Source organism: Penicillium maclennaniae, assembly GCF_028827695.1.
Source record: "Penicillium maclennaniae strain IBT 15551 chromosome Unknown utg000003l:1.0-5670915.0:1.0-5674809.0, whole genome shotgun sequence".
Taxonomy (NCBI): Eukaryota; Fungi; Ascomycota; class Eurotiomycetes; order Eurotiales; family Aspergillaceae; genus Penicillium; species Penicillium maclennaniae.
The window spans coordinates 2,507,228-2,524,724 of NW_026623215.1; the positions used below are offsets into that span (position 1 = coordinate 2,507,228).

The following is a 17,497-nucleotide window of genomic DNA, read 5'->3' on the forward strand; positions in this document are numbered from 1 at the left end:
TTGCCGCCTGCATTAATGTCCCATCCGAGAATCGGCACTTTGTGGTGCATGGATCTCATGTCCTCAGGCAATCAGATTGGCAAGCGGAATGCTGCGACACGCGAGGCATGGGTGCGGCATTATTTCCATGTAATCTGGACCAGGCCTTTAGACTTTTTTGATTTTGCAGAGCAGCTGAGCAGGGGATGGTTGCCCTCCGCTTGTCGGCACTTTCGCCTCCAATGCCTGGGGGAGGTTTCTGTGGGGTGCTCTACTGGCTGTTGGCGTTCGTGTGTTCTCTGGGGGCAGTAGTCTTGGTCTGGACCCGCTCGTCTTATTAATGCGAGAAAAAGGTGTCGTTTTGGATACATAGTTACGGTGGGGCTTCGGGATGCTCTCCGGGGTTGACTTTGAATGAATTGGAGTTCATGTCTACCATTATTGCGTAACGCAGTCTATATTTCGAGATGCTCATATATTTTGAGGGCTGTTGGACATTATTTTTTTTTATTACCATGACCCATACCGAAAGCGTCAAGACATGCCATTTGGAATATCATGACCGGATGACAGGATGCAAAATATGAAAAACAAAATATGAACACGACGATCAATTATTCACAGGGACGAAAACAGATTGATTTGCGACCGCACCTCCCCACTCGACCCACTACTTCTCCGCCCTCGGCTGCCATTCTTACTCCAGCCTTGGCTGGACCGGTGTCTCTGGGTCCTCCAGTCTCTCCCCGGTCCGCCGCTGGCTCACTAGCCGCTCCGATCCTATTGTGCCGTGGGGATTAGGGCGGTACCTATTCGGTGTATTTCGGATGTGCGGATCGAAGAAGCCGGACTGTCAGAGTCGTCTGTCGAGCCAAGGGAAAAGAGAGCGAGCGGAGAGCGAGAGAGAGAGAGAGAGAGAGAGAGTATTAGTTGGAAGATAGTGAAGGAAATGGAATCCCAATAACGAAGCATCACAGCATTTACAGATAATCTGCCCCATGTCGGGAACAGCCGACTAGCCATGTGTCCCTTGTGTACCTCTTGTAAGTTTGTAGCGTATTTGAGTACCGTCGACTACCTAGGTAAGATGTTCCGACGTCCTCCTAGGACTCCACTTTCGTAACAGAACACCAAGGGATCACCTCTCGAACCATCTCTGCCAGGGTTCTGTCCGAGGATCCCCCCTACCCTCGATCTGATTGCCATGCCCATCTGACGGAACCAGAAAATATACAGCGACCGGCACGAATCCGGGGAGTAACGTGACCGGGCCGAATGCTGGGCCGCTAAACCGGTAGAGGCCTGTGACGCAAGTCGAATGTGGAAATGCCTCTCGTGTGGGGAATACCTGCCCGTTCCAGTCTAGCGAATAGTCACTGCGCCATTTGACTCTCTGGCACGGGGATCTGCCCCCAACCTGATTCCATCTGGAAACAGTGGAACAGTGGAACAGTGGACCCGGGGCCTTTTTGCCTTCATACTTAAACATCCATGTCCCCGGGCCCCCAGCGCGTTCCCCCCCGTAAAAGACCCTCTCCACTCTTCTTCTCGTGCCCTCGGTGGCATTTTCTATATTCCTTTTTTTTTTTTCTTTCTTTTTTTCTCTGTTCCTATATTCGAATGCACCAGAATCGCCCCCGGTCATTATGAGTAGTACTACGATGACTGAAGAGTCAGGGAAACGCAAGGCCTCGGGCCTGGCCGCCCATAACCGTCCTGTCAAGCGACGAGCTTCAAAGGCCTGCTGCTGCTGTCGTGCTCGCAAAGTGCGTTGTGACGTGGTAGAGAATGGCTCGCCCTGTACGAATTGTCGCCTCGATCAGGTCGAGTGCGTCGTGACGGAAAGCAAGCGGAGAAAGTACGTTTGACAAAATGATTCCCTTAGGGAGAAGAGGAAGAAGAAAGGGAAAAAATAGACAAGAAGCTCAAGCTAACGTAAAGAGTATTTTGGTTTCTACAGGAAGTCGCGTGTGGAAAACGAAAACCCTCAAGCTTCGGAGTCGCCCCATGATGACTCCGAAGACGCGTCGCTTTTTGGTCGACTGGGCGAGATCCAGATGCCAGACATGGTGCCGACATCACCCTCGACGAACTCGGTCGATATCGATCATGGCCAACATATGCCACATCTTCTGTGTTTGTCATCATCCACTCGCACCCATATTTCATTCTGCTAAACTTGTCTCGACAGATCAATCTCAGAATACTCGTGTAGGCCCCGATGAACGCTACCGTCGCCGAATGGCTCCGAACCCGGCCGTTCCCTCCACCATGCCACTGGCCAACGCGACGCTCCAGATTCAACAGTTGCTCGACCCGTCCTTTGGAACCAACCGGACTGCCAATGGCTATCTCCCTGACTACATCCGAGGCCTACCGGCGCGACTCACCAAGGACGATATCGACTACTTGGCCGCCAAGGGAGCGCTCTCCATCCCTGATGTGAGCCTTCGAAACGAACTTCTGAAGGCCTACGTGCACTACGTCCATACGTACATGCCCTTGTTGGACCTGGAGGAGTTCCTCCAGACCATTGTGCAGAATGATGGAGTCCATCGCATCAGTCTGTTGCTGTTCCAGGCTGTCATGTTTGCTGGAATGGCCTTTGTGGACATCAAACACCTGAAGGCTGCTGGCTATCAGACGCGCAAAACCGCTCGTAAAATTTTTTTCCAGCGAGCTCGATTGCTCTACGATTTTGACTACGAGGTGGACCGCATTTCTCTCGTCCAATCTCTGCTTTTGATGACTTACTGGTACGAGACCCCCGATGACCAGAAGGATACCTGGCACTGGATGGGGGTCAGTCTGTCTCTGGCGCACACCATCGGACTCCACCGTGATCCCGGCAACTCGCGGATGGATCTTCGCCGCCAACGGATGTGGAAGCGGATCTGGTGGAGCACATACACTCGTGACCGATTGATTGCTCTGGGCATGCGACGACCGATGCGTGTCAAGGATGAAGACTGTGATGTACCTATGCTCACTCTTGACGACTTCGAATTCCATTCTTTCTCACCCGAAATTGTGCAGATGGTTGGGGATTCGGAGATTCTTCAAAATGTTAGCCACCAGCGAGAGCTGGCATTGATGTTCATCGAGAAGGCTAAGCTCTGTCTCTGTGTGAGCCATGTGCTCTCCGCCCAGTACTCTGTGCTGAGTCATAAGTTCGGCGGCACCATGGAGACGACCATGATGCTGGTACCCAAGAAATCCACGGCAGAAACCTTTGAGGTGCGACGCTGCGACCAGGAACTTGAGGATTGGCTTGCGAATCTGCCTGTGGAAACCCAGTATCAGCCATCGGGACTTTCGAAGCTGTCCGAGGCCAATGAGGTGCTCCATTCGCACCGTGCTCTCCTGAAGATGGTCTACTTGACTACATCTAGCGCCCTGCATCGCCCGCAGGTTCTCCCGGCTATCCCTTTCCCATCCACGGACGCCGAATTGCAGGAGATGTCTCGCAACAAAGTGCGATTCGCCGCCGTGGAAATCACCAACATCGCCCATGACCTACACACTCTGGACTTGACCCGTTACTACCCTACGACCGGTGTCACCGTCCTTCTCCCCGCCGTCATCATTCACTTACTGGACATCAAGTCCAGCGACCCCACCGTGCGCATGACCAGCCTCCAGCGGTTCTATCAATGCATGCGCATTCTGCAACGCCTTCGTGAGATCTATGCCTCGGCCGACTTTGCAACCTCCTTCCTTGAAGCCGCCATCCGTAAAGCCGGCATTCAACTCACTGTCGCACCTCAAGACGTGTCATCGCGCCCCCGCAAGACCACCAACAGTAACGACCCATTCGACCTCCTTTCCCGCGCCAATGCCCTGACCCCGCCGCCCGATTCCCTGGCCCAGAAAATCCCCGATCTCACCTACCCCAAATCGGCCCCGGCAGGCGGGTGGCCCACCGGGGACCTATTCGCCTCGACCCCACCTCAGTCTGATGGCAGCGAGAATGGGAGCACTAACAACCTCAACCCCCGCAATCAAATCACCGACGCCTTTGCGATCCCTGAGCTGAACCCGGAAATGAGTCTCACTGAGCTGATGGATCTGGCCAACGATGCCGAAGTCACCCAGAACGACTTCGACGCGCTGATCAACTTTGACGATGCGGCTGGAAATGATCTCTTTGACGAAGACCAGCCTGCCGGGGACAAGGGGTTTGATTTCGACGTGAACGTCATGGGCTTTGATTCCGATTCGAAAGCGATCAATTTTGCGCATCTTGCGGAGCGCGAGCGCACCACGGGCCCAGACGCCGAGGCTATGCGGCCCGGTTTGACGGCTGATCTTGACACAGATCTCGGAATCATGAATGAATAAATATCACACATGTGCTTCTATTCTTCTATTGGGTTTATTAGCGGGGCGTGGTTTTCTTGATTGTCTTTTCTTCTTCTCTCAAATTCACTGTCTTATTACGGGGTTGGGTGATTGGTGTTTTGGCGATATCCATTTCCCACTTTCTCTGGGAAGATCGGATTGATTTTGATTTCTTTGATTTCTATTTTCATGACCATGATGATGCCCCTATGTACTTGAATAGATTGGATTCAAAAAAAGCATGAGCAATGTGAATGACGGACTTGACATTTCTTCCATTCCTCGATGTCTAGTGGAATGATGAGTTGGACTTCCGGCCATCGCCGATGCCGAGTCGGTATCACATGCTACTTCCGCTCACCCTCATTCTGCATCTGTATCGGTATCGGTATCTGTAGCTGTAGCTGTAGCTGTAGCTGTATCTGCATTGTTGGCCCTGGCCATCCAGCCGGGATTGGCATCATTCCGATTCCGTTCTCTCCACGGCAAGAACAGGACTCGGCAGGCCTAGTAAGTCTAGTGGGAGGCTGAATGCCCAGCGGAACGGGGATGGTAACCCTCACGGCGGGTCCGGAAATGAGTGCCACGGGGCTAAAAGTCCCAACTAGTTCCACTTTTGAGTCCCAACTAAAGGGCCATTGACTTTCTTGGACCCTGGAGATCCCTTTTCCATGGCTCTTGGGGGCTTTTGAGTTACCCCCTTTTTGGTAGGCCCCGCGAAGGGGCGGATGGGGAGAACTCTCTCCTGGGCCGAGGTAACTTCCTCTTTGGGCAGAACCATGTTTGTGTCCCGTCATGCCGGGTTGTGCAGTTTATTCAGAGGGATAGTCTGTTGCATTAAAGGTGCATGATTGTGCATGATTGTGCATGGTTGTGAATCTGGTGAATCTGCTTAGTTTCGGTTTCTTGTCCTTCTAGAACTTTTTCTCTAGTCTCGGTATTTTCGTACATACTGTGTGTATGTCTATTGCGGGGCCTCGTATCTTTGGACGTTGGATGAGCCGGGGATTGGGCCGTGAGTCATGGCTGAGACTCCCTTGAGACTCCCTTGACAAAGAGCTGAAACAAGGAATAGTAATGTAGACTCTGGGGTCTGTAGCTATTAGTATAACATGGAGTGGAGGACGAATCCTATATGTCCTGGGTTACTTTAATCATTATTGGAAGCTCCGATCATTCACACAAAATTCTGAAATTTCCAATTCTCGGTATACACGTTTGACTATATATTTGTATCTACACGGTTTGAGATTCCCGGCTTCAAAAAGAGTTTCAGTGTCCAGTAGAACTCGGCAGGGCAACCGACGACTGAGTGTGCGTCGCAGAAGCCGGCCCACTAGACCCAAACCGAGGAGTCAACTTCTTTTCACCCGTCGGCAGCTCCCATCCATTCAGCGTACGGTTGAATAGCTGTAGCGCCGCAATAGGCTGGTAATAGGGAACTTCATGGCCAGCCTCATACACCCGAGTGAAAGAGAAGTTACCATACTCGCGAGTCTCGCCGTATTCCACACCGTCAACGAGGAAAGGCGCATACCCGGCGGCTTGGAACTCCTTGCTGTGCTTGTGTTTGGCTGCGAGAGAGATCGCCTGGCCGCCGAACCAGTTACAGATATAGTCGGCGTCGCCGTAGATCAAGGCAACACGCACGGGGCGCGAAAGGATGTCTTCGAGGTCTTCGAGGAAGTTGGGCCAGACGAAGTCTCCGGTTTGTTGGAAGGCGAAATAGACCTCGTCGTTGGATTGTGTATAGTTGAGGTCCACGCCAATAGCGTTTAGGACCGAATCTTTGGCTAGGTAGTCCAGGTAGTAGCTCGGGGGCGTAGGATCATTGGATGGGTGGCGGATATCGTAGGTGCCGCGGCCACTGAATACATAGTACGGACCCTCTGTGGTGGGGGAATCAGCAAGGAATGGAAAACATGGAAGGAAGGTCTACCTACCGACGTTGTCACGGCACATGTTTGTTGCCTCTGTGCAGAGGGCATAGTCTGACAGGGAAGTACGGTTGGTCGCTTTGCAGGTCGCGACCAAATCCTGGCAGCCATTGGGCATGTTGTTGGCAAATTTCATGTAGTTGTACACAGTCTCGTTGACCTGGGAGATTATGAGTTCGTGTCATGCAGGAGATGTAAAGGCTTGAGCACTTACTGCTTCGATGCCATACGTGTTGTGTCGTGCAAATTCGGGATAGTGAGGAGCCTGGATAGCCTCATCGATGATTCCGTTTATGATTCCGAGGGTGTTAAATTCAAGCTGAATACCCTCCACGGTACCATTGGCGATCTTCTCGTTCTCTTCATAGAAGTGGTCGAAGAACTGTCAGGGTTAGACCCAAACCAGCCACAATTGCATGTTTTTTTCGGTTTTTTTTTTATACTTACGGCAGGCCCATAGTGTCTATCAACTAGGTTAGCATTGCCGATTGTCACTTGACCTCTTAGGTTTCGAACTTACCCTCCATAGCTCTCGGTCCACAGATTGAAGCTCTTCGACTTAATCTTTGAGTCCAGTTTGGGAAGGCCTCCGAGGAATCCCTGCAGGACTTCCCAAGTAGCTTTAGCGGCGAGATTGGTTGTATCTATGGTTCGAGTTAGCCCAGGAGCCTATTTCGTGGTGAATTTGCAACTTACCAATCAAAGAGGCATTGATCACAGGATATCGGCCCTGGACACCAGCGAAGGAGGCATCTTCAAAGGAGCCGGTAAGTGGGTTAAGAGAACCATCTCCCTTTTCGGAGTACGAGAAGCCTAATAGATCTGAGCAGGGTTTCGCATGATACAGTCATCAATTGCATACCTGTGCCAAGGGGCTGGGAAATAAAAAGCATGTTCGAGACCTCATTCCACGAATGGGGGTTGACGTAGGACTCATGCTTTTTCGTCGATATGACAGGGTCCTAGCTCTATACCCGACCAAATGAGTCAGTGGATTGAAGCTAGGAGCTCGACAATTCCTCACCTTCGAACAAGCCGATCAGCGAGTCACTTCCAGGGCCACCGTTCAGCCAGAGTGTAATGGGGGCATTCTCAGGATCGTGACGCGCCTCGAAGAACCAGAAGAAAGTGTGCGCAGTGGGCGACAGGTCCACATAGCCGGAGTATGACTTGACCCCCGGAGTAGTCTCACAGACGCCTTCCTTGCCGGGCTCTTTGTATCGAATCGTGACATTGTTTGCTGTGTGGATAGTCTTCACGCCGGTGGGCTCACTAGGTAATTGACGACGAGCGAACTCGTCCACATTCACCGAGCGAGCGGCTACCAGAGGCAGCACCAGCGGAATCCAGCTACTGACGCGCATCGTGTCTCAGCGATGTGACTATCTTTCAGACTACCGATGATCAAGACTGACAAGGATTGGGAGATCCATCGAGATTTATATAAGAATCTCATTGTGTGGGTGCGATCAAAGGGGTCTTAGCCGCCTCAATGCAATGTCCAGTCACAACGGCACACAAGCATGTTCGCTGTGAAGCCGGAGATAGCCGTGGCTCAATAATCAACAGTGCTGATACCAGTACAGGAAAGTGAGCGGGGGCCCTGCCAAGACGAATATATCAGCAGGAAGCCAGTCAGGGTCTCGTCGTGGAGATAATCTCAGAACATCCCAACATCTCCGCAGGAGCTCCGGGGAGGGTAGTATTGCTACCTAGCGCGATTAAGAGGGGAAGCCCCCTCAACAAAGCCAGACTGGGTGGCTGGAGGCAAACCCCGCCAGCCTCTGCAGTGGCTCCCTGATGTCGCGCGACTCTGATTGACTCGATAATGAGGTGCGATGCTGGCGTGAGGGGAAAGATCTGCGCCGCTTAGACGATGCACCACCTAGATTGGTCAACGCCAGGTGGAGCCACGATTGGCGATGCGATAGCTCATCGTCCGGTCTAGGCAGCCGGGAATCCAAGTAAAGCAAGTTTTGAAGTGGAATCGAAGGGGTGCAGAAGGCATCCAAGATCATGGAGAAGTTTTAGTTGCGCGAAGTTGGCCGAGGAAAGCAGGGTTGGATGTCGGGACGAGTCACCTTGTGGCCTTCGGCACGTTGACCCACCTTGGTTCATTGTCTGCACTGTCTTCTTGTCTCACGACAATCCTCATCTCAATGCATATCTCCCCGTGATTGCGACTCCATCCGATATGGCCAGTGGAGCAAATTCGTGCCCTATTGCCATTCGGTAAAAGAAAAAAAGGAGATTAAGACCGGTTTTTAATAATTGAGTAACTCACCTTTCTGCGGCAACTAGCCCTTTGCCTCCGTGAATTAGTCCATGAAATTGGCCTTTGACCCAAGTCAAGGAGACTACTGGGGGTACCATGATTCATTGCCAATGAATAGCGTGACTGTTATGCAGCAACATCTAGATGGCTTCTTGTGCAAAAGAAAAAGTTTCTCTCATTTTGTTATTCGGGGTTCGCTACGATCACCGGCTTGCTTCAACTTCAAAGGCCAGAAATGCGTATGGATAGCTTACGCGCGCCATCAGAGATTACCTCGTCGTGATCTCGAGTATACTGGACGATCGCTCACTCAATGAGCATGGTCATGCTCACCTGAGCTACAGCATGATCCATCCATGGCTGCCCTAGCCAGCTTTGCCCGAGTCAGCGGCCGAGGCTCCGGAAGCAAATCACGACCCATCAGATCGGGACCAGAATCCGTTCCTTGGTCCTGCTTGACAAAGTCTTCAAGATCGCGCTTGGCGATCTCAGAGCTATAGATCATGTTGAGCCAGTTCCCGAGACGGTAGCCACCTTTCGCAATCTGTAGTTCGATGGTGTCGATCACTGAGTCGTAGTACGTGGGATAGAGATCGCCGGTCTGCAAAGCTGCCGCTCCATTCGGCATCACAACAGTGCAGACGAAGGCATTTGCATCGGAAGCCCATCGAGTGGCAGAGGTGATAGGATCACTGATCGTGTCGCCCGCGACCCAGCTCGCTGCTTGGGACTTATAGCTGCCGGAAGTGATCTCGCTGATCAGGCTGTTTGCCCACGACTGCGCATCTGAAAGAGAATAACCGCCGATTAATTGTTCGGGCATGTATGTATCCCAGTCCGAGTGAAGGTTGTCGCTGTAGCCGTTAAAGGTGACCTTGATATCGTTCCCGCCCACTTCGTACGCCTCGTCGTGCAGCGGCTGAGTTACGTCCCCCAGGAAGTGTACAAGAAATTTGACGGCTTCTGCCACATGATCCGAGGTGAGTCGGCCATCGCCCGCACGCTGGGTGTAGTTGGCAATGGCAGAGATTGAGCACCCTGTACTGCCACAGTCACGTTCATAGTTCACATTGCAGGTGGTCGGAGGGTCATCTTCCGCATCAATGAAGTGCAATGGAGCCGACCATTTGCCCGCGGTAGTGGTGCGATATGTATCAGCCCATGAAGCAATATTAGCTAGGTACGAAGTAGAAGTGTCACCCAGAACACCTTGTGCCCTTGAGGACTGTTAGCGCGGGGGGGCTGGGCTTAAAGAGGTGATTTGATCATTGGCCTTACCATGCTGCAGTGTCCGCGGAAACGTAATGTTGGGCAATATATGCCACGGTCGCGTGGCCCAAACACCCCACGCGTTGGCCCCGTTGATCACACCCAACGTAACCAGCGCAATCTTGGATAGAGGTGCCATTGCTAGAGCTGGTCCAGGCAGGGCAGGGCGCTTGGTGATGACAGTGAAACTCCTCGAAATAAAATGGACAAAGGGTCACCGTCTCGAGGATAGCTCTGTCGGCTCTTGCAATGGTACCGCTGCTCTTGGAGAGAATTATACCCAAGTTTTGGGGGAGGTTGACTCGACGCTTTAAGTGCTCGCGGAGGTGGTGACTGGAATGAGGCATTCCCGCGAGATCATTCGAGCAGCCCACATTGACGGCTGAAGCCGTGTGAGTTTTCGGGCCTTGCGTGAGAAGACAGGCATCATGCCTGGTCGAGGTCAGCTGATTGGGTGGACCTTGACCTGTTGGCGCGCGATCGGCAATGCAGGGCATCGGAGTCCACCGCATCGAGGTTGGCTTAACTGATCATGTCTGACGGGTGAAGGATGTCCCGTGCGAAGCAGAACTGTGCCGAGACACACGTGGAGATAAGCTCTCGCCATTTTGGATTCTTCAGGGCGAAGAACAAAGTGACTAGCTAGAGCAATTTCGCTTAGCAGGGCCCTAGTGGCTGCAGACCACGTCCAAAACCGCCGGGCTCCCGCCGGAAGTTAGCATTATAGATATTCATTCTTCATGCATGACTACTGGAAGAGGGTCGATGGCCGGCTTGAAGTTGCCGCGCTCCTCCGGTTGATAGACGGGCTACATACCCAGATAATCTTAGGCTAGAATTGCTGAATCTTCTCGGTTAGAATATACAGTGACAGTGTGCTTTTCTCCATCTCCGAGTTTTTTTTTTTCATATTCAGAGTGCAAGAGATATTGTAATAAAGTCAGTGTCCTAGCGACGGTATGTGAATGCCTGCCTCACATCAACGTTCTTCTTCCCATCGCAGACCCGAGCCATCACCAGATCAATGTGGGCCTAAAGTACAAAAAAAAAGAAGAAAGCAGGACGGGGGTCTTCAAGAAACATCAGGATGGATGGTCGATACTCAAGATTGTATAGCACACGGGAAACGAGATCAAGTCGAGTCGAAGTGTCGGTGATTCGTACAGAAAATCAAACGCGCCGCGTAAAAATGCATGAAGTTCGTCGCGTCCGCATGGGCGTTTCAGACCCAAGAAGAATGGAATAGTGATACATGTGGCTGCTTCCTTAGGAGAGTGTCACCTTGGTATCCTCATGGTGAGGAGACTGGGGCTTCTCCATCTCGTAAGAATCTTGGGGCACGTCACCCAAGATATCGGCAGCGGTCTCATCGGAAAATTGCAGATCCTTTGCGACGTCGGTGCTATCCTGGATCTTCAGGAAGATCACGGGTGACGCGACGAGCATGCTGCCAAGGAGCAGGCCCCAACAGGAGGCAAATTCGGTCATATAGGGAGTGTGTTGGGCGTCCAGGCGCCACATGCCGGCCGCGCCGGCAGACTGGATGCCCTTGTAGAAACCCGCAAAGTTGGCAAGTTTGCGGGCATTGTTGGACAGAGAGCCCATGTACCAGTAGGTGCAGGTCTGGAAGGAAGCATCGTAGAAGCCGTAGAACATGTACAGGAACATTGGGCCAATATAGTTGCTGTCCGACCAATCAGTGAGGTGTGTGATGCTCTCGCGAGTATAGGTCCTCTGAAAGGCATAGCCACCACCCCAGATACCCAATGTAATAGCGATGAGGATGGCGAAATTGATCTTGGCACGAGTTGGGCGCGAGAAACATTTCATATCGAGAAGCTGACCGAAAATAAAGGCACCCACCATCTGCATGAGCCAGTAGAGGAGACTGTTCAGAGCGCGGGTGCGGACCGTGAAGTAGGCGAGGTTGACGGAGTTGAAGTGGTATGCGTAGAACCAGTTACTGGCTAGGAACATGGGGAACATCAAGACAATGTACGAGTCGCTGATGAGTGTTTCCCACAGGCCCAAGAACTCAGACTTCCAGGTGGGATTTTTGATCACGATGACACGCGAGCCATCCTTGCGCTTGATGTACTTGGAGTCGGCGAGAACCCAGCACAGGGCGAAACCCACGGCCATCAACACCATGAATGCGATATAGGTGCCATTATTCACTTTGCCGGCCGAGCTATGAATGTTTTGACCCAGCGGGACCTGCAATGATGAGCTCCCAAATCTTCTTGGTGTAGGGATGAACTCAACTTACCAAGCTACCAATGACACCACCCAGATTGAAAATAATCCAGAAAACGGCAATGTACTTGCCCTTTTCATGCTCGAGTGGATAACTCATCATAACTGCACCCTGGGCACACCAGAGAAGACCAGCGCAGACACCAAGGAGAGCTCCTGCGAAAATGAGGAAACCAGCATTCTGGTTGATATTGTAGGAAAGAAGGGCGGCAACATAAAGGAAGTAGCCGAAGCCACCAAGAGAAAGGGTCAACCGGAGTCCGATACGGTTGGCGATGGAGCCGGCAAAGAAGCCGACGACGGCAAAGGTACTGTACAGGGCCGTGTTGGAGTTGTTCACATCGGTCGGATTGACTTGGCCGCCACCACCCAGACCACTGACGGCATTGTACATACCGGGGCACAGGAAACAGACGAACGAGACAAGAACCAGCTGCGTCTCAGGCGATGCGAACCATGGTGATTCCCATTTGCCAAGTTTGACCATCGGCTTGTACATCCACGGCTTCCCAACCACGGCATGGTCCATTGCGGTCTCGGGATCCTCCTGAGCGGAATAATTGTTTTTCTCAGGAGTCGTCGTGACCGAGACCTCTGGAGTCTCTGTGGACTCGGTGGTCTCCGAGGCCGCGTGCCGCTCAGGCTCGTGGGACGCCATAGTGAAGTGGAAGTACCAGAAATGCGAATTGGGCAGGGGGAGGGCCAAGGAGCCAAATTTAGATCAATAATTGGACAGGGATGTTCAGGAATGTTGGAAGTGCCCACGTGAAATATCACGATCCCAGGTGCAATCAGAATGAAGGAAAAGGAAGAGGTTGTGAACCTTTTCTAGACAAGTTTTTTTTTAAGGACTCAAAATTAGCTTGGGGAAGAACGGAGCTAGTCTTATCGAGGTTTCACAGATAAGTCATAGAAAAGGATCCATTTCCAAAGTCTCGATGATACGTGGGAACAGGCTAGACAAGATGGGTGGGTTTCCTTCTTATCTCTTTCTCTCCTTTTTTTTCATCGTGTGATATAATTGCGGGGGATGATGAAAAATATGGAGAACACACTGGGGTCACTGGAGACTCTGGAGATGAGTGAGACGCATCAATTGGGTTGAACCACGGGCCAGGAAATAGCCGCGATGCGACCGCAAACAGAGTTGTATTCCATGCTGTTTGCAAATGCAACTCTCCGCATGCGGGGGACGCCCGTACGGTATTACCGTTACCTGGTACCGTTCATGACACCCTTTCCGGTTCCCGTGATCATGAATCATGGAATAAGCATATACCACATCGGCATGCCGAATGTCACCTGCAGATTTACAATGCCCTTTCTGGAGGTATACCAAATCTGGAGTGTTACATCATCGTACAGTGGTCTTTTGTCTTTTTTTTTTTTATCTATTGACCTTGGCCCCGTTTCCCTTCGTGTGTTCCTGGTCCCTTAATTTTTGGTACACCAACCAACTCTCTCACCATGCCTGGCAAGACTACCGTCGCCCCGCGAATCACGAAATTCACCAACTGCCGTCTGGTGCGCGGCTCCAGTCTCGTTGAGCAGGATCTCTGGATCGATGCTCTGACTGGAAAGATCCTCAAGGATCAAGAGGCTTTCTATGAATTGCACCTGTCGCCCGATGAGATCATTGATCTCGGTGGCCGCATCTTGGCTCCCGGTCTGATCGATGTTCAGCTGAATGGCGCGCAGGGGTTCGACTTCTCCGTGCCTTGTAAGACCAAGGAGGAATACGACGAGGGTCTGCGCATGGTCAACCGGGGTTTGGCTCGCACCGGTGTCACGTCTTACCTGCCCACCGTGATCAGTTCGACTGCCGAAGTCTACCACAAGGTCCGTAATGTTTCTCACTCTGCCTGGTCAAATGGAGACCCAAGTAAGTCTGACAAAGTATCAATAGGTGTTACCTTCCCTTGGCCCCAAGGGCGCCAACCACCTCGCCCAAGATGGCGCCGAGTCTCTTGGAGCACATGCCGAGGGTCCTTTCATCAGTCCCGGCCGCAACGGTATTCATAAGTCCGAGGTGTTGCAATCCGCCCAGACTTTTGACGACCTATATACTATCTATGGCGCCGACAACCTGGGTCCCGACAGCCCCATCAAAATGATCACTGCCGCCCCAGAGGTCGGCAACATGATGGCCCAGATTCCCGAGATCGCTAAGCGCGGCATTATCTACTCTATTGGCCATTCCGACGCCACCTACGAGCAGGCCGTGTCGGCGACCCACCAGGGCGCGCGCATGATCACCCACTTGTTTAACGCCATGCGTCCCTTCTACCACCGCAACCCCGGCGTGTTCGGTCTGCTCGGTCAGAGCGAGCGTCGTCGCCCGTGCTACGGCGTCATTGCTGATGGGATCCATCTGCACCCTACTTCGATCAAGATCGCCTATAATGCCCACCCGGATGGTCTTATTCTGGTCACTGATGCCATGCGCCTGTGTGGCCTGCCCGATGGTGTCTATGATTGGACCAACGGAGAGCGCATTGTCAAGACCGGTGCCCGTTTGACCTTGGAGGGATCCGACAAGATTGCTGGAAGCTCCGCGACCCTCATTGAGTGTGTCAACAACTTCCGTCGCTGGTCTGGTGCTTCTACAGCGGATTCTATCAATGCTGTCACAGCTACCCCCGCGCGCTTGCTGGGCCTGGAAGGGGTCAAGGGATCCCTGGAGAGTGGAGCCGACGCCGATCTGGTCGTGCTGGGCGAGACTAATGATCCATTCTCTGGCAATACACTCACCGTTGACCAAGTGTGGAAGTTTGGTGTCAAGATCCACGACACTGATAAGAATGCGGCTGTGTAAGACCGAAGTCCAGAACTTGCTTGTTTTTTATTTTCCTTTTTTCTTTCCTTCTTGTCGTCTCGGGGTCAGCATCCTTCGCATTTTTTTTTTATCTACCGAAGCAGAGGCGTTCGGGGTTTATCCACTTGCATTTAACGTCATAGAACCATCCAGCATGGCCTGAGTTGAATTTTTACAATCCCCTAACCAGTTTCGATAGACTGCTTTGAAATCGAGAAATAGTCCAATATTGGTCTCCTTGTATATTCAGTAGGTCAACCCATAATAAGGGTTCACATTCCTATTTCCACGAAGACACGTGGCGCGTGTGGTATATATCCATAAAATCTCCAAACACCGGGTCCGACTGGCAGAACCCAACAATCGAGCTACGGAGGGAGAGTTCACAAGCCTAACACGATGGTAATCAACTCTCACCTCCGCTTGCTCTGGCGGGGCCCCAGCGCCGATCGCTTATATGCTAAAACGAAAAATACAAAATTCGAACAAGACTTTTGCAGACATGTCATCGTCCAAGTTCGCAACCAAAACCCTGCCTCGGATGGCGTTTTACAGGCGGGGCTGCGAGCGAGACCAGCCGGCCTCCTCGGCGATCATCTCGGCGGCACGCTCACCAACGGCCAGGACCGTGACCATAGGGTTGATGCTGGGAATGTCGGGGAACACACCGGCGTCCGCGATACGAACACCCTTCAGGCCACGGACCTTCAACTCGTGGTCCACAACGGCCAGAGGGTCACGAATAACGTCACCCATCTTGGTGGTACCGGCCGGGTGGTAAACGGTGTGAGCCACGCGGCGGCCGTACTCGGACAACTCCTCGTCAGTCTGGATCTTGGGACCGGGGGCGACCTCGCGCTTGATCCAGTTCTTGAAGGGAGCCTGTTGGGCGATCTCACGGGCAGCCTTGAGACCGGCCACAATGGTGGCGGCGTCGTAGCCCTCGGGATCGGTGAAGTAGCGGAAATCTAGAGCGGGTTTCACAGAGGGGTCGGAGGAGGTGAGATACAGACGACCACGGGAGCGGGGACGAGGGATGTTAGGGGTCATGCAGAAGGCATTGATGGGCTCGTCGTATCCCAGACGAGCGGTGTTAAGGGTGAAGGGAATCTGGTAGCAGTGCATCATCAAGTCGGCGGCACGGCCGTCGGAGCCGGCGGCGTTGGGAAGCTCACGGCGCAGGAATATACCGGCATCAGAGTCCATGGTGGTTTGGTTCGGGGGAACGGGCTGGTTGAGCTCCCACATGATGATCGACTCGGGGTGATCAAGCAGGTTCTCACCGACACCGGGAATGTCCTTAATGACAGGGATGTTCAGAGCAGATAGCTGCTCACGGGGACCCAGGCCTGACAGCATCATCAGACGGGGCGTGTCGACGGCACCGGCGCAAAGAATGGTCTCCTTTTTAGCACGCAAGATATGGGTCACACCGGACTGCAGGGTAACGTTGACACCAGTGACGACGTCACCCTCAATGTTGAGCTTGGAGACCCAGGCGTTGGTGAGAATGGTCAGGTTAGGACGCTTTTCCTCACCGCGCAGGATAGGGTGGATGTAAGCCACACTGGCACTGCTTCGACGGCCGTCATCTGGATTGTAGGAAACGTTGAAGAAGCCGACACCCTCGGTCAGCTCACCGTTCTTGCGAATATCGTCGTTGAAGTTCTCAATGACGGGGATTTTCATGGCACTGGAACAGGCCTGAACCCAATCCTTGCACAGCTGGTTGCGGTGACGAGCATGCACCGGCTGAATAGTGTTGCGCAGGCCATCAATGATACGGGTGAAGGTCTCAAAGTCCCAGCCCTTGCAGCCCTTGGCAACCCATTTCTTGCAGTCATACTCGAAGGGACGGAACGAGATCAGCGTGTTATGGCTAGAGCAACCACCCAGCACCTTGGCGCGAGAGTGACGGATGTGACTGTTGCCTAGAAGCCGTTAGTTGGGGAGGGACATTCTCAATGCTTGTTCCGGAAGAAGTACCGTTAGGCTGCTCGACAGTACCGTAGTCGTAGTCGAGCTCACCGCCAAGGAGATTCAGCCACTCCTTCAAGTTGAGCACACGGTCATCCATGAAGTCACTCGGGCCACCTTCAATGACCAGAGTCCGCTTATTGGGGAGGTACTGAGCCAGGCGTGCCGCAATGACACAGCCGGCAGTACCGCCACCCACTACGATATAGTCGTAGCTGTTAATGTCGACAGCAGGAATTTCGTTGGTGGTAGCCATGTTGCGTAGGCAGAAAAAATGGATGGAAGAAAAAGAAAAAGAAAAGACCGTAACTTTAAAGCGTAGGGCGGATGGTATGATAATTCAAGATCCGATCTCAATCGACCAGCCCGATTCGGATCGCGTGCTTTTTTTTTTTTTTACGTTTCTTTGCATTGGAAAGCGGATCAATTGGGCGATGTGACTGGTGGCGATCTCACCTGGGTGGAGCCCTTCTTAGATAAGACAAATTGGATCCACTTGAGGCACAACGCAAATGGTTTCCGGGTAATGCGGGATCTACGAAGTTCGAATGGGGAAGGCGGTTAGAGAAGAAGAGAAAGGGAAGGGAAATTAGGGGAACAGGAACAGAGAGGAGCTCATTCCGATGAAACACAATCAGCCATGATTAT

General features: G+C 52.5%; 6 protein-coding genes across 6 annotated transcripts; 2 read left to right on the top strand and 4 right to left on the bottom strand.

The window, feature by feature from the left end:
- Positions 1-1,640: 1,640 nt before the first annotated feature.
- Positions 1,641-4,320, top strand: farB1 (putative C6 transcription factor (Ctf1B); the record flags this gene model as incomplete). Its single annotated transcript, XM_056964715.1, has 3 exons — positions 1,641-1,837; positions 1,940-2,115; positions 2,171-4,320. 3 exons carry the CDS (start codon positions 1,641-1,643, stop codon positions 4,318-4,320), a joined length of 2,523 nt encoding a protein of 840 aa, XP_056824668.1.
- Positions 4,321-5,592: 1,272 nt separating this feature from the next.
- N7477_003053 (Peptidase S10 serine carboxypeptidase) lies at positions 5,593-7,621 on the bottom strand (the record flags this gene model as incomplete). Its single annotated transcript, XM_056964716.1, has 7 exons — positions 5,593-6,209; positions 6,264-6,417; positions 6,472-6,639; positions 6,705-6,720; positions 6,778-6,901; positions 6,954-7,079; positions 7,282-7,621. The coding sequence occupies 7 exons, from the start codon at positions 7,619-7,621 to the stop codon at positions 5,593-5,595; spliced, it is 1,545 nt and encodes a 514-aa protein (XP_056824669.1).
- A 1,221-nt stretch (positions 7,622-8,842) lies between these two features.
- Positions 8,843-9,940, bottom strand: N7477_003054 (S1/P1 nuclease; the record flags this gene model as incomplete). Its single annotated transcript, XM_056964717.1, has 2 exons — positions 8,843-9,741; positions 9,811-9,940. 2 exons carry the CDS (start codon positions 9,938-9,940, stop codon positions 8,843-8,845), a joined length of 1,029 nt encoding a protein of 342 aa, XP_056824670.1.
- Positions 9,941-11,067: 1,127 nt separating this feature from the next.
- N7477_003055 (unc-93 family MFS transporter) lies at positions 11,068-12,715 on the bottom strand (the record flags this gene model as incomplete). Its single annotated transcript, XM_056964718.1, has 2 exons — positions 11,068-12,018; positions 12,071-12,715. The coding sequence occupies 2 exons, from the start codon at positions 12,713-12,715 to the stop codon at positions 11,068-11,070; spliced, it is 1,596 nt and encodes a 531-aa protein (XP_056824671.1).
- An 809-nt stretch (positions 12,716-13,524) lies between these two features.
- Positions 13,525-14,872, top strand: N7477_003056 (N-acetylglucosamine-6-phosphate deacetylase; the record flags this gene model as incomplete). The annotated part of the gene is made up of 2 exons (XM_056964719.1): positions 13,525-13,896; positions 13,964-14,872. The coding sequence occupies 2 exons, from the start codon at positions 13,525-13,527 to the stop codon at positions 14,870-14,872; spliced, it is 1,281 nt and encodes a 426-aa protein (XP_056824672.1).
- A 549-nt stretch (positions 14,873-15,421) lies between these two features.
- Positions 15,422-17,105, bottom strand: N7477_003057 (GMC family oxidoreductase; the record flags this gene model as incomplete). Its single annotated transcript, XM_056964720.1, has 2 exons — positions 15,422-16,803; positions 16,859-17,105. 2 exons carry the CDS (start codon positions 17,103-17,105, stop codon positions 15,422-15,424), a joined length of 1,629 nt encoding a protein of 542 aa, XP_056824673.1.
- Positions 17,106-17,497: the final 392 nt, after the last annotated feature.